General features: G+C 32.7%; 1 protein-coding gene across 3 annotated transcripts in view; it reads right to left on the reverse strand.

Moving 5' to 3' along the window:
- Positions 1 to 13,829, reverse strand: part of LOC127715457 (CUB and sushi domain-containing protein 1-like) — a 47,308-nt gene that overhangs the window by 15,098 nt on the left and 18,381 nt on the right. For all 3 annotated transcript variants that reach the window (XM_052221506.1, XM_052221505.1, XM_052221504.1), the window contains exons 2-4: positions 3,108 to 3,330; positions 2,124 to 2,233; positions 1,104 to 1,241 (exon numbers count right to left, since the gene is read on the reverse strand). In XM_052221506.1, coding sequence (XP_052077466.1) covers positions 1,104 to 1,241; positions 2,124 to 2,233; positions 3,108 to 3,330 — 471 coding nt within the window. The remainder of the gene's footprint in view (positions 1 to 1,103; positions 1,242 to 2,123; positions 2,234 to 3,107; positions 3,331 to 13,829) is intronic.

Below are 13,829 nucleotides of genomic sequence, written 5' to 3' on the forward strand. Positions count from 1 at the left end.
CAAAATTTCTTCTTAATTCTACTTATTTTCATTTAATTGATGTGTTCTTGCTCCTATTCATACGATCTTACTGTCTTTGTAAGATCGGATGAATAGGAGCAAGAACACATGAATGAATTTACTAAAATCAATAAGAAATGTTTAAGAAGTTATAATTTAATAAAAACAAATTTAAACACCAAAAGAAATTTTAAAGAGAAAAGATAGAGGGTTCAATGACCAAAGTGACTGTGAGTTAAGCAATTTCCTTATTGTCTAACAGTTCATTCAGATATTTCTTCAAGTAATTTTCAAAAGTCGACATATTGCGTTTCATATGGACAAATTGATAATGACAATGTTAAAACTATTTTACTATAATTCTTACTTGTAAGTAATATTCACATAAAAATGACTACCATATGATTGAATAAGTCAAAATTTCATTTTCAGAAACTCTTAATGTATGCGACACCTTTTCAACGTTCGTCGTGTCAATTATCCGGAGCATACGCGTATGGTCGGACCATATGAGTATATACGCAGATGGTCATGACCATACGCGTATGGTCCAAATACTCATATGGTCAGGAACATATATACAAGCACACTCTATCTCTCTTTATCTGTCTAGTTCATTGGTTTTTCAACATAAATGGCTTCAAAATATTTCTACTTCTGTACAATGCACCTGTCCAAAGTCAGGAATCTGATTACAGAACTTGTCGTCTGTTTATGTGGTTCATACGTGTTTCTCGTTTCTCGTTTTTATATAGATTAGACCGTTGGTTTTTCCGTTTGAATGGTTTTACACTAGTAATGTTTTGGGGCCCTTTATAGCTTGCTGTTCGATGTGAGCCAATGCATCGTGTTGAATGCCGTACCTTGACCTATAATGGTTTACTTTTATAAATTGTAACTTGGATGGAGAGTTGTTTCATTGGCACTCATACCACATCTTCCTATATCTAAGTCATAGGTTTTTGTGTCTAGTATTGTTTAAATCGGTGTTTATGACATTTTCACTCGTTTCTTGGCTTTTCCTCGTGTTACTATGTCTTAATTTATTTCAGTGAACTATACATGTGATTGTGGAACAAATAAAATTTCTTGTAACCAATTACCTGTCTTTTGTAGTGTACGTATTTTTGGTTCTGTTGAATATTGACAAAACGTACTACACAGTGGTTCTGTATCAGCTGGTATACTGTTGTGAGGTGGATTGAATACCCTCTCATTTGGAACTATAGTATTATCCACATCTGAAGAGTCCAAATTGAAAGACAAAATTAATTTTGAAATTGAAATTTGCTATAATTACATTAGTGATATATACATTTACCTTTTTGGCGATTGACAAAGAATAATAAATTCGTCGTGGAAACATGTAGTTTATTGTAGTTAAAAATGTTGATAAAATATAAAAATCATGAATTTAAGCAATTGTCGTATGTCAGAAGTATATGTGGTGTTGACAAAGAGAAATATAGCCAATAATCTAATATTATGAGACATACATGTAACAGGAACATTTTAGCTGTTTTGTTATCAAGATTAACGTGATTGAAACACGTAGTATTATTCAGAAACACAGTGTTACTCAGAAACACTTAATCTAACTCAGAAACACATAGTATTACTCAGAAACACATAGTATTATTCAGCAGAAAACATATGGAATTACTCAGAAACACATAATATTACTTTGAAACGCATAGTATTATTCAGCAGTTGGGCTTGCAACATTGAGGACTTTCTTCGTCTACCGGAATTTTGAAAGGTTTCGAACAGATTCAAACACGTACTTGATAAGCAGGTTTACAACAACAAACATTAGTTTTCCCTTAGAAAGAGAGCTTTCATAAAGTGTGTCCACCATATGTGTTGAGCAATTTGTCTCATTCATAGGCGTCTGACATTTGATTTTTTTATTACTTTTTGACAGCGACTTGTTCTAGTGAAAGAGAAAGAACCTTTTTTTTTTGTCTAATTCGCCATAAAATAGAAACAAAGCCAGCATTTAGAAGAAAAAGAAGACAAGGAATTCACAAACACAAGACTTAGGCAACTTAGATAAGCCTACACAAACGAATGCAACTATTATAGTACTAATTAATGAAATGTTGTAAAATCAAAAATAATACCCGATAATAAGTAGAAGTAAAACAAGTTGTCTGTGACCTTTGTGAATTTCATACAAAGATATAACCATCTACTACCACTAAAAAGTCCAGTTGTATAACTTTGATCGCTCCTAAAATAGAAAAGAAAAAATAACAAAAGGAAATCTCTTAATATAAATGACCTGACGTCGGCCCGAACATATTTCATGGACTTAATGTGATTATCTTATTTCAATTTTTTAAACTGTGTCAAGTCTACTTACTAAACAAAGTTTGGTTTGAAAAACAGGTATGGTATGATAGTACTATATTCTTAACTAGGTTCGATACATTATTTCGTCTTTTCAGTTGTCGTCGCCACAATCTGCTTATCATTCCGGATCACCCGCTTTTGATGGGGTTCGTGTTGCTCCGTAATGCTCATACTTTGGTTTTCTTTGAAGTGTTTTGTGGGGTTTTGTTAATTTTCTTTTTTTTTTGCCATACTCTTCGACTTCTCGTCGACTTAGGAATTTAGCAAGTCGCTTTTGTATCTTCTGCCTATTTTTTAATCACGAACTTTACCTTTGCTACCTATGACATATCAGTATGGCGACCTTTAGCTCTTCTGTGTAGAAACAGAAGTAAGGGTTGAACTGAATGGATTCCGTTTTACTTTTACTGGATGTAATTACAGTCAGTAATATCTCGTACGAGTGAAAATACGTGTATATAATAAAAAATAGTTTCACGCGCAGTTAAGAACTCGGATAAACAGTTAAAAAAGTATCTAGAATGTATATAAAAAAGTATAGTACAATGTATATAATATTTTGTTTCTAGGTATTATGCATTTTACACATTCTTTAGTATGATATATTTTGATTTCCAAAAGATTTGAAACATTATCCAATTCAAAAATCGGGGAAAAATTCGACTAGCATGTCTTTGTTGTATCCAATTTAAAGAAACGAAACCTTGAAAAAAAAAGTTTTAGCTATAACGATATACATTATATATACTAACTTAAAAAGAACAACGGATTCTGTATTTGACAATGTTAAGTTAGATATGCAAGTCCATGCGTCTATGGTCGTTCCAAAAGCGTTAAAATTTATGGATGACGGTGATGTTAGAATTGTATTTTGAAACCGTAGTGTAGTTGTTACCGGTTGATTATTATCTGGCCTGATATAATTATAGATCCACTCCATATTCCTAAGTTCTGGAGGCAATATACAATTTGCATCTATAAAAAAGGGTAAATTTATTAAGCACTATATGTGTTGCATATACAAGTATCATACTTATGTCAACATTTCTCAAAAGTCTACACTTAAAAGATTATAAAGGTAAACATAAATGAAATCTAAAAATCTAATAACCTCGAAACAGCATGAGACCAGGTTTCCGACATGGTGCGCATATTCTGACGCATCTCACGAACAAGAAATTGTTTCTTTCTTTGCAGCATATATTTGGTTCGCATTTTAAATGCGAGTAAAAATAGATTCCTGAATCCAGGGCTTTTTCATCAAAGGTATCCTACGATCTGTCCGTCTGTTCTAAGGATAACCTTCGGACTGTCCCTCGGTGTATCTTAGAATGCACATCGAATCTATCTTATGATATTTTACCCGGATTGTCGTAACCGCTATCCTAAGTGGTGGCGGAGAAATAAATAGTAAAGTAAAAATTGTATCTATAAAGTTAAAAATGCATTACTATCAACCAATCGATATAATAATAATAATAATAATAATAATAATAATAATAATCTGAATAAACAATCATAATCTTTTTATTTTAAGTAATAAACAATTGTATCGAAAAGATTAATGCTTAATAATTTATATTTAAATATGTTGTTCTTATTTGCAATGATTAAAAGGACAAATACTTTTATTGATTTTTTATATCTTTCTCGACAAAGTTATTTGCCATTTGTGCACGACTTTGATGTGCGCAAACTAATAAGTTAAGAGTGTGGTCAGCTTGTTAAATGTTTATGTAAGAGCATGGAAGTAATATTTAGAGATACCAAGACAAAAGGAATAGATATTTTTATAAGTTTTTTGTTTTAATTTTAATTCCGACAAAGATGCGTGTTTCATTAAAATTTATGAGTAAATTCCGAAAAAGACTATCAAAACCTGGTGTTTGCTTCTCCACTTTCTATTACTGCTTCATACTTAGTACGAATTACGATTGAATTGAGAAAAAAAATCATCTGACGTCCTTGGGGTTATTCAAAACCACTAGTTTTCAACCAGTTTGATAGCTGTTTACAAAGGCTTCATACCGTATTATTTTTTTGTAATTGTTCGACATTTTTTTTCTCTAAAAGTATAAGAAGTTTAAATATCATTATCGAACTTTGAAGTTTCATTTTCAAATATATAAAGGAGAAATTTTTTTTTTTAAATATTCCATAGTTTTTAGCACATTATTTACGAAAATTATCCCGTATGTGTTAATTTAAAGGTATTATAATATAGATATAATTTTGACATAAAAAGGTTATGCTTTGTACGAATGCCTTGAAAAATATTCTTTTTCATGATGTGAAAATAATCATTTTTTGTAATACAAGATAATTTGAATACTTTATACCTAAATCTATCACGTGTATAAATGAAAAAAACAAGGATTTGTATAGTATATAACTATACAAATCCTTGAAACAAAACCAACAGAAATATTTTCAAATATAATTTCTTTCAATCTATTTTTTCTTTAAGAAGAACAAGTATGTCAGATGGAAATCCGATTTGTATTTTTTTAACCAAATTGTCTGTTTAAGATATTGTATGAAATAATGACTATGTTGTATGTGCTTTACTCATTGTTGAAGGCCGTACGGTGACTTATAGTTATTAATTTCTATGTCATTTTGTCTCTTGTGAAGAGTTGTCTCATCGCCAATCATACCACATCTTCTTTCTTATATTGGTTGCATGTAGTAAAAATTTATTATCATATTGAATTCGTTTTTGTCCAGAAATATATTGCTCAAACGTGTTCTTCATATGATAAAAATTTTGAAAATGAACCATAGCAAACGCAAAAGATATATAAACTCTGTCCAAACTGTTCATGTTTTAAATACGTCTGTTTACATGTAGCTTGCATTAAATAAGTTTGGTATTACGTAGTAAATATTTTTTTATCATATTGAATTCGTTTTTGTCCAGAAATAATATATTGCACAAACGTTTTCTTCATAAATATGATAAAAATTTTGAAAATGAACCATAGCAAACGCATAAGATAATCTCTGCCTAAACAGTTCATATATGAAATTAGTGTGGTTGCATGTAGTAAAGATTTATTATCTTATTGATTTCGTTTTGTCCAGTAATACATTTCTAAACGTCTTCATATATGAAAATACATTTAGATAAATTGCTCTGGAAACAAATCTAATATTTACAAGAAATAATTACAAAATACTCTTGAGAATCTGAAAAAAAAAAGCGAATAAAATTTTAACAACTTATTCAGTGCGAAGTCAAATCAAAATTGATCACTGAAATATAATCTGAAAACAATTCATTCATTAGTATCCAACTTTTCCAATATTGTCGATTAAACACAACAGATAGCAGGATTCCCGTGTAATCAGTTATGTAATTTGACACGTGTCTAACGGTTCATTGATTTTCGGCATATCAAAGAAAAACAGGCACGTGTCTACACAATGTTGAATAACTCATTTATTTGTGATTATTTTCCTAAAAAATTTGAAATTTATGCATAAAATATCAATATCAACCATAATATGAAAAGACATTTAAGGTAATAGCACCCCATCTAGTCCTTAGTGGCATATCATAAGTCCTTGGTGCACTAAGGACTCCTTAGCAGTGTTTAGACGCACCCTGTTTAACCCACTTGAGGAAAATTATCTCCTAAGCTTGTCTGAGGATATGTATGGAACGCCTCAGCTGTCTTATGTGGAACTCTGATATTACTTTATGTTGTTTTATTATTACTTGATGATATTTTGTCTTTACTTAATATGGTTTTGACATTACGTAATGATGTTTTGATATAACTCAATATGGAATAGTCATTACTTAATGATATTTCGATATTACACGATATGGTTTCGTATTGACTTGATATATAGTTTTGTCATTACTCAATATGGTTTTGTCATTACTCGATGTGGTTTCACCATTATTTAATGTGGTTGTGTCATTAGTCAATGTGGTTTTAACGTTACTTGATGTGAATGTGACTTAACGTTATGTAGTTGTTTCATTGCATGATGTGGTTTTGTTATTTCGTAATGGTGATTTGCCTATTCTTTATATGGTATTAACATTACGTAATGATATTTCAAAATTTGACGATTTTACACTACATGATGTGTTTGTTTCATTATTTGATGTGGTCCTGTCATTCTTTGATGTGGTTATCCCATTACTTGATGAGGTAAAACCACGTGACCAATTCGAAGAAAAATATGTTCTATTTTTAAACAGATTTCAATATATCATTTGTTTAATGTGCTTTGGATAAGTATCGCTATCCATTGAGTTAAAGTTCAAATTAAAGTTCGAGTGGGTGTTCAGAGTTATTTAGCATGAAAAAGGTAACCGGCCGGCAGACAATAATAAGAAAAAAAGTATTAAAAAGTTTACAGTATTTCTTACATAATTGGGATATCCCCAAACCACTTTGTCTTGTTGTTTTTATCCTAAGTTCTCAAACGGAAGCAGTATTTTTGTAATAAATTTGTAAAATATTCCACGGAACCCTATGTCTCGCCTGATATTGCTGCTGTAAGTGTAAAAGCGTCATGTTGATCGGCTGTACATTTATCTATACATTTATCGGTAAAAACTCCTATACTGCTATACAAGTTTTAAAACACTTCATGGAGGTTTACAAATTTATCATGTCAAAACAGTTCAATTCGGTTTTATTTAACTAAAACAAAACTGTATGGTTTTCAACAATAAGCAAAACCCATACCCTATAGTAAGCTATAAAAGGTCCCGAAATGAAAAACGTAAAAAACTAGAAACCTAACGATCTATAGATAGATAGATAGATGGATAGATACTTTATTCTCTAAAAACTAATTACAAGTTTACAGTATGATATTCTAAAAGTACAAAATAATAATGGCATACGTGTTTAGTAACATGTATAATGAAAGGTTAAACTCAATAGAAATTAAAAAAAAATGGAGATGGAGACGCCGACGCCACTATCGACGACGAAATATAGGTTTGTTGGGTCTCACTGCCGCAACATTGATGTCGCAGGCTCGACACAAATCAAACGACTTGAACTTTAATGTTAACAAATGAAGCACTTCAAATCAACTCACACTAAAGTTACAGGGAAACGGGGGGAGGGGGCTCGGACAAAGCATCAATACTATAAAATAAGAATTCTCCGAATTTTTTTTAGCGTAAATGATCATTTGAACTTATACAAATATCAATCTTTTATTTGTAATCAATTGAATTCCCTGATCTACCTTGCACTAATTGAAAAATAAACTTTTTGGAATATGTTTCACATGTGACGACGGACATCTTCCAGTGGTCGTAACCATAATACCGTCATCTTTTTCTTGAATGTGAACTACCAAATAAAACCAAATCACTGGGTTTGTACTTTCTCGAATAACACGACGGGTGCCTTTCTGGAGCATCCGAGATCACCCCGATGGATTTATATTACCCAGTCATACCGATCTATTGAGTCAGCCAAATGAAACTGTTTTGTATGCCACCGCAACTGAAAGTTGGGGGGGGGGGGGGGGGTATTGTTTTACCCCTGTCCGTCCGTCCGTCCGTCTGTCCGTCCCATTATGGGTATACAGTTATTCCGCATAACTCCTCCTACAGTTTGAATCCTAGGAAGTTTTCTCTTTACTGTCTGTTTGTACATATATTGAAGGTGTGCATGTGGTCAGGGTTTAATGTTTATTAATATTTGCACTTTTGGGAGATAGTTGAACTTTGTAATTTTTTGGGAAATTTACTTGCATAAGAAGAGCGTTTCCAGATAACTCCTCCTACAGTTTGAATGCTAGGAAGTTTTCGCTCTGCTGGCTGTTTGTACATAATTTTTTATATTGAAGGTGTGCATGTGGTCAGGGTTTTTATTTTTATTATCTTTTGCTCTTTTGGGAGATAATGGAACTTTTTGTTTGTCATTTTTTGGGGTATAAGCGGTTAAATGAGTTGAGTGCGGGGCATCACTTTGTCTAGTTTACATTTTTTCTCGTGTTGTGCTGTTACACAAGTGTAACAGTCCGATGTAAGGTTAGGATTTAGCGCTCACATACATGTTAAACTCCGCCACGTGCACTTTCTTTATGTACCTGCCCCAAGTCAGGAGCACGAAGTTCAATTGTTGTCGTTGTATATATGTGTGTCATTTTTTTTTTTGTATATTGTTTAAATATTAATAAGACCGTTTGTTTTTTCGTTTGAATTTTTTCACATGGTGCATGGTGGCCTTTTATAGCTGACTATATGGTGTGTTGAAGGCTATGTCCTTGTTCCGCGATAGAAAATTTAATGATAGCACGAATTTGAACTCAAAATCTTAATCAATCTAAATGAGACTTAAATTCGAATCTTACTCAAACTCAAAAAGTGACTCAAATTTAATGGTGTAACTAGAACTCTACCTTTAAATGTCATGACTCAAACTTCAAGTCCAACTCGAAACTCAATGCTAACTAAAACTTTAATTCTAATAATGACTTGATTTCGGAATCGGAGACTAACTCAAAGTTCTACTCAAACAGTAACCCTAACTTTAATCCGAACTCTAATTCGATGGATGGCCACACTCATCCAAGGCACATACAACATGGAAATCTATCTAAAAATAGAATAGGTTTTTTTCCGAATTGGTCACGTGATTTTACCTCATCAAGTAATGGGATAACCACATCAAAGAATGACAGGACCACATCAAATAATGAAACAAACACATCATGTAGTGTAAAATCGTCAAATTTTGAAACATCATTACGTAATGTTAAAACCATATAAAGAATAGGCAAATCATCATTACAAAATAACAAAACCACATCATGTAATGAAACAACTACATAACGTTAAGTCACATTCACATCAAGTAATGTTAAAACCACATTGACTAATGACACAACCACATTAAATAATAGTGAAACCACATCGAGTAATGACAAAACCATATTGAGTAATGACAAAACTATATCAAGTCAATACGAAACCATATCGTGTAATATCGAAATATCATTAAGTAATGACTATTCCATATTGAGTTATATCAAAACATCATTACGTAATGTCAAAACCATATTAAGTAAAGACAAAATATCATCAAGTAATAATAAAACAACATAAAGTAATATCAGAGTTCCACATAAGACAGCTGAGGCGTTCCATAGATATGTCCTAGTCCTTAGTCTGCTTGATAGATAGGCTCGGTCTGTTTGTCTTACTGAATCTGATATTAAACTCGATAGTTACCGTCCAGACGGTAACACGGTCATTTATTAGAAGCCATGGCACATCTTCAACCTGAAATCTTGTGGAGAGTGACCAATATTACTACCTTATTATTGTCCATGGTGGCATATAAGAGTTCTTTGCAATATTGCTCTATATATTTAAGACGTCATCGCTATACTGACGTTGACTACTTTTCAATTCCAATCTATGTAGCATTGCAATCAGACATTTGCGTTACTTAATATTAGTTTGTTCTATCCGCCCATTCTACGATAAGTATATTTATTTGAATGGTAAGTAGACTTCCATCTGCATGAGAGAAAAAAGACAGCATGGACGAGCACATTCTAAATTTCATAGAAAATTGTTGGTACTAAAAAATTAAATACCCACCAGTAATTATTTTATTTTCTAAGAAAAAAACTAACTTTTTATCAAAATAAATGTTTTGAATAGTACCTCTGTTGTAAGACAATTGTTTACTAAGATAACATTATATTTATTTTAAAGTTACACCTACTAAAAATCCTAAAATATTAAACAAGACGTATTTCGAGCATTAAAAATAACACCTTTTTCGTCGAATTAAAGAAAAAAAAATGGAGAATGTGTCTATGGGCCACAGATGCTCCCGCTTGTAAATATGCATGAGTCAACTTCCACATACAGATGCAGGATTCACGTAGCTAAGACCGTTTTGTGATTATAAGCATTGTGTATAAGTTTCATAACATTCGTTTGAGGCAAACTTAAGTTAGAGAACGGAAACGACAGATTTAGCCATTTTTCCTTTTATGAAGTGGCATAACTCAAAAACGGTAAAAGTGACGCCACTCAATTTCGAACTTGATCTGTGTGTTGTAGTAATAAACATTGTGTATAAGTTTCATAACATTTGGTTGAGGAAAACTTAAGTTAGAGACAACGTTGGGTGGTAAATACCGCCGCTGATATTTACTGGCGGTATTTACCGCCCCGGACAATACTCCTGAAGTGGTCAATACTGGCAAATACTGGTCGATTGAAATTTTCATGGTGTTTACTATTTATTTAAGTGAAAAAATGATTAAAAGTAAGATACATTTAAACTTTTATCTTTTGGCATCTTTCAGCTGATATAAATGAATGAATTTGATATGTTTTATTCATTTTTAACACTTATACCTACTAATTTAGTCCTTATAAGTTATGATATTGCATATTTTAGATATATATAAAGAATTGACAAATTAATAATTTCAACATTTTTCAATCAAGATATTTTTTATTGAAAATGCATAATTTTTACAGGTACAAAACTACAGGTGTCTTATTACCTATCACCTGGCAGGTGTGAAAATTTAATTACTATAAAAACAACAGCCCCCATTAAATAATGACAAAGCATGGTTGAAAGTAATAAAAGTGTTATTTGAAGACTCACTTGAACAATAAAATATTTCCTGTCTATTAAATGTGAGACAAACATCATCTTTATGCAGGAAATGGAAGGTATGAAGGACCTTTACTCTTATGGCTAAATTGTAATTTAAGTTTTAAACCAAAAAATATATAATGTAGTATAAATTTTACCTTTCATAACATAATCAATGTTTACATGATTTACATGCACATAGTACAACCATCTTGACCTTAAGGACCAAACTGAAACCTGAAGACCCTATTTTGGAACTTCTATACATTATAAGACAACAACAAACCCAGTGCAAAATGTAATGATTGCAATGCTACAGTCAGTGCAAAGCCACCTGATGAGTTTCCTTGCCAGGAACGAAAATTTTTATCTTTTGTACTAATAAATCATTGTAAATTACTGTTTATTAAATAAGAATTTACAATAAAAATAGAAATGAGAACATTTAACATGACTTTAACTTTTTTTTTTTTTTTTTTTTTTTTTTTTTAGGGCAAAAAAGGGGATTGAGCTTATTTCGCCCCTTTAACACAAAGTATAACAAATGGGAATTTAACAGGTCTTGGGGCTTATCTCGCCCTTTATTTTAAACTAATTTTAATTTGTATTTTTTTGCAATTGTCACTATTGCTTGCATCCTTTCTTGACTAAATAAAAAGTTCTTGCTGTTCCTAACATCAAGCCAAGTGTCAAAACTTCTTTTGATGTATTGGTACGTGTCTTTGTTCTGGTCTTTGTAGATGAAGTCGTGCAACTCCAAAGTATCGCTATTGACGAGCAGATACAAGTCGTTGTCGACAATATCCATCACATACATAGTTTGCGGAAGATCCAAGCATACTTTCTTCACCTTTAGTCCTTTGGTGTAGCTTCGAGCGTCTAGTTGTCTCTTTTTTCTCTCTTTCTGTAGAGTTTTATCCACTTCAGATCGACCCTCGGCACCCTGTCGGGCGGGATCTACTTCTGTAGTCGTTCTTTTCTTTTTCTCTTCAGCTATAGTCTGTTTTGCTGATAGATTACTGTCTGTTTGCGAGATAGGTGTACCGGTATCCATATCATCATTGATGGCTGGTGTAGGTAACTCCTTTGTCTCGACAACCGGGGGTGGTGCGGTATGTACCTGCTCCTCGGTGTTTATTGTCGGTTCACCAGACTCTTGTTGTTTTCGAAGGAGGAAGGCTTGTCGTCGACGGCGATTCCTGTCTTGACGCGCTTTTGATGACCTCTTTTTCGTGATTGTAGGCTTTTGTGATGTTTGTCGCCATTTTATCTGCATGGAGTATCTTCCATTCCGTTTAGTTAAAGTCCAATCGGCGGGTTGATTCTCTACGAGTGATAGAACTGCTGTAATCTCCTCTGGTAGTTGGTCGGAAGTTTCCATTCTCAACTCATCAGTTTATGATTTAAGTATTCGACATTTTATTCACCTTGGTCTACAGGACATATAGTAAACACTTTAACACTTTCATTATTTCATTACTAAAGTAATTGAACATGTAGAGAGTGGTTTTTATAGAAATGTCCACTCAAAATTTCAATCGACCAGTATACGCCAGTATTTGCCAGTATTTCCCGGTATTTACCGGTATTTACCGGTATTTACCGCCGGCATGGTCAATACTAGTATTGACCGCTTTTTTGCCAACCTTGGTTAGAGAATGGAAACGGAACATTCAGCAATTTTTATGTTTAGAAAGGAGCATAACTCATGAACGGTAAAAGTGACGCCATCCAATTTAAACTTGGTCTGTGTTTTGTGGTAATAATCATTGTGTATAAGTTTCATAACATTTGGTTGCGGCAAACTAAAGTTAGAGAACGGAAACAAATTTTAGGGACGTAAGGACGGGACGGACGGACAAGGGTAACACTTAATGCCATTTCCGCTACGGCGGGGGCATAAAAACTCATCAAAGGTACTAGGCCTATAAGTGTTGGGAAAAGCTACACAAGATTTGTTTTCCTCAATACACAACAAAAGTGTTTTATGATTGGATGCCTCATCCAAAATCGTCCCTATATTTTGTGTTTTTTTCAAATTAAAGGCGGTTTTTATTTATAATCAGCTCTATTTATGTAGCAATGTATGACTGTTATTTCCCCCAGGGATGGGGTCGGGGTGTGGACGAGTCCCAAAGGACACCCCCTTTGAATCCGCTTCTGGCACAATATGCATGCACCACTGGAAGGTTACATTTATAATAATGAGTATTTGCTTAACAGATAAATCAGTGCTACGATTCTGATATATTTAAACAGATTTTCTCTACCATTCCCGGTTGATAAGTTAAGAAATAATGAAGAAACTAAGGTTACAACCCCCGGCCAAGGCAAAAATTACCTTAGATTAATTTGGTTATTTTTTTGTCCCCTTTTGGTAATATTGTTCCTAATTTTTCTACGTATTTATACATTCCTAGATTTCAAATGTTTTGTTTTAGAATTTCTCGGGCATCTTAACCCGGGCGATGGTGAAATATGAACAACTTGCATTTGATAAAAGAAACTGCTAGGGAAGGATATAAGCCGATAACAGTCCATTCTGTAAAATATTGGACAGGTCTGAGATCGCAGGCCGAAGACCTGTTCAATATTTTACCGAATGAACTTTAAGAGGCTTATAACTTACTAACAACATTGTTTAACTTGTCAAAGAAGGTGAAAAAAGTAAACAAATACAAACTTTTATTAAGATTTATTTTCATCAAGTCTGTTAATTGTTTTGGATAAACTTTATTAATAGCATCCTTCATGTTGGTCCTTAAACAGTAGCTAAACTTAAACAATAGAAAAAATAAAGTACTGATGAAGGTAAACTTCATGTCCAGCTACATGAACATGAAGACCTAGTACATGTGT

Source organism: Mytilus californianus, unplaced genomic scaffold (assembly GCF_021869535.1).
Source record: "Mytilus californianus isolate M0D057914Y unplaced genomic scaffold, xbMytCali1.0.p SCAF_9, whole genome shotgun sequence".
Taxonomy (NCBI): domain Eukaryota; kingdom Metazoa; phylum Mollusca; class Bivalvia; order Mytilida; family Mytilidae; genus Mytilus; species Mytilus californianus.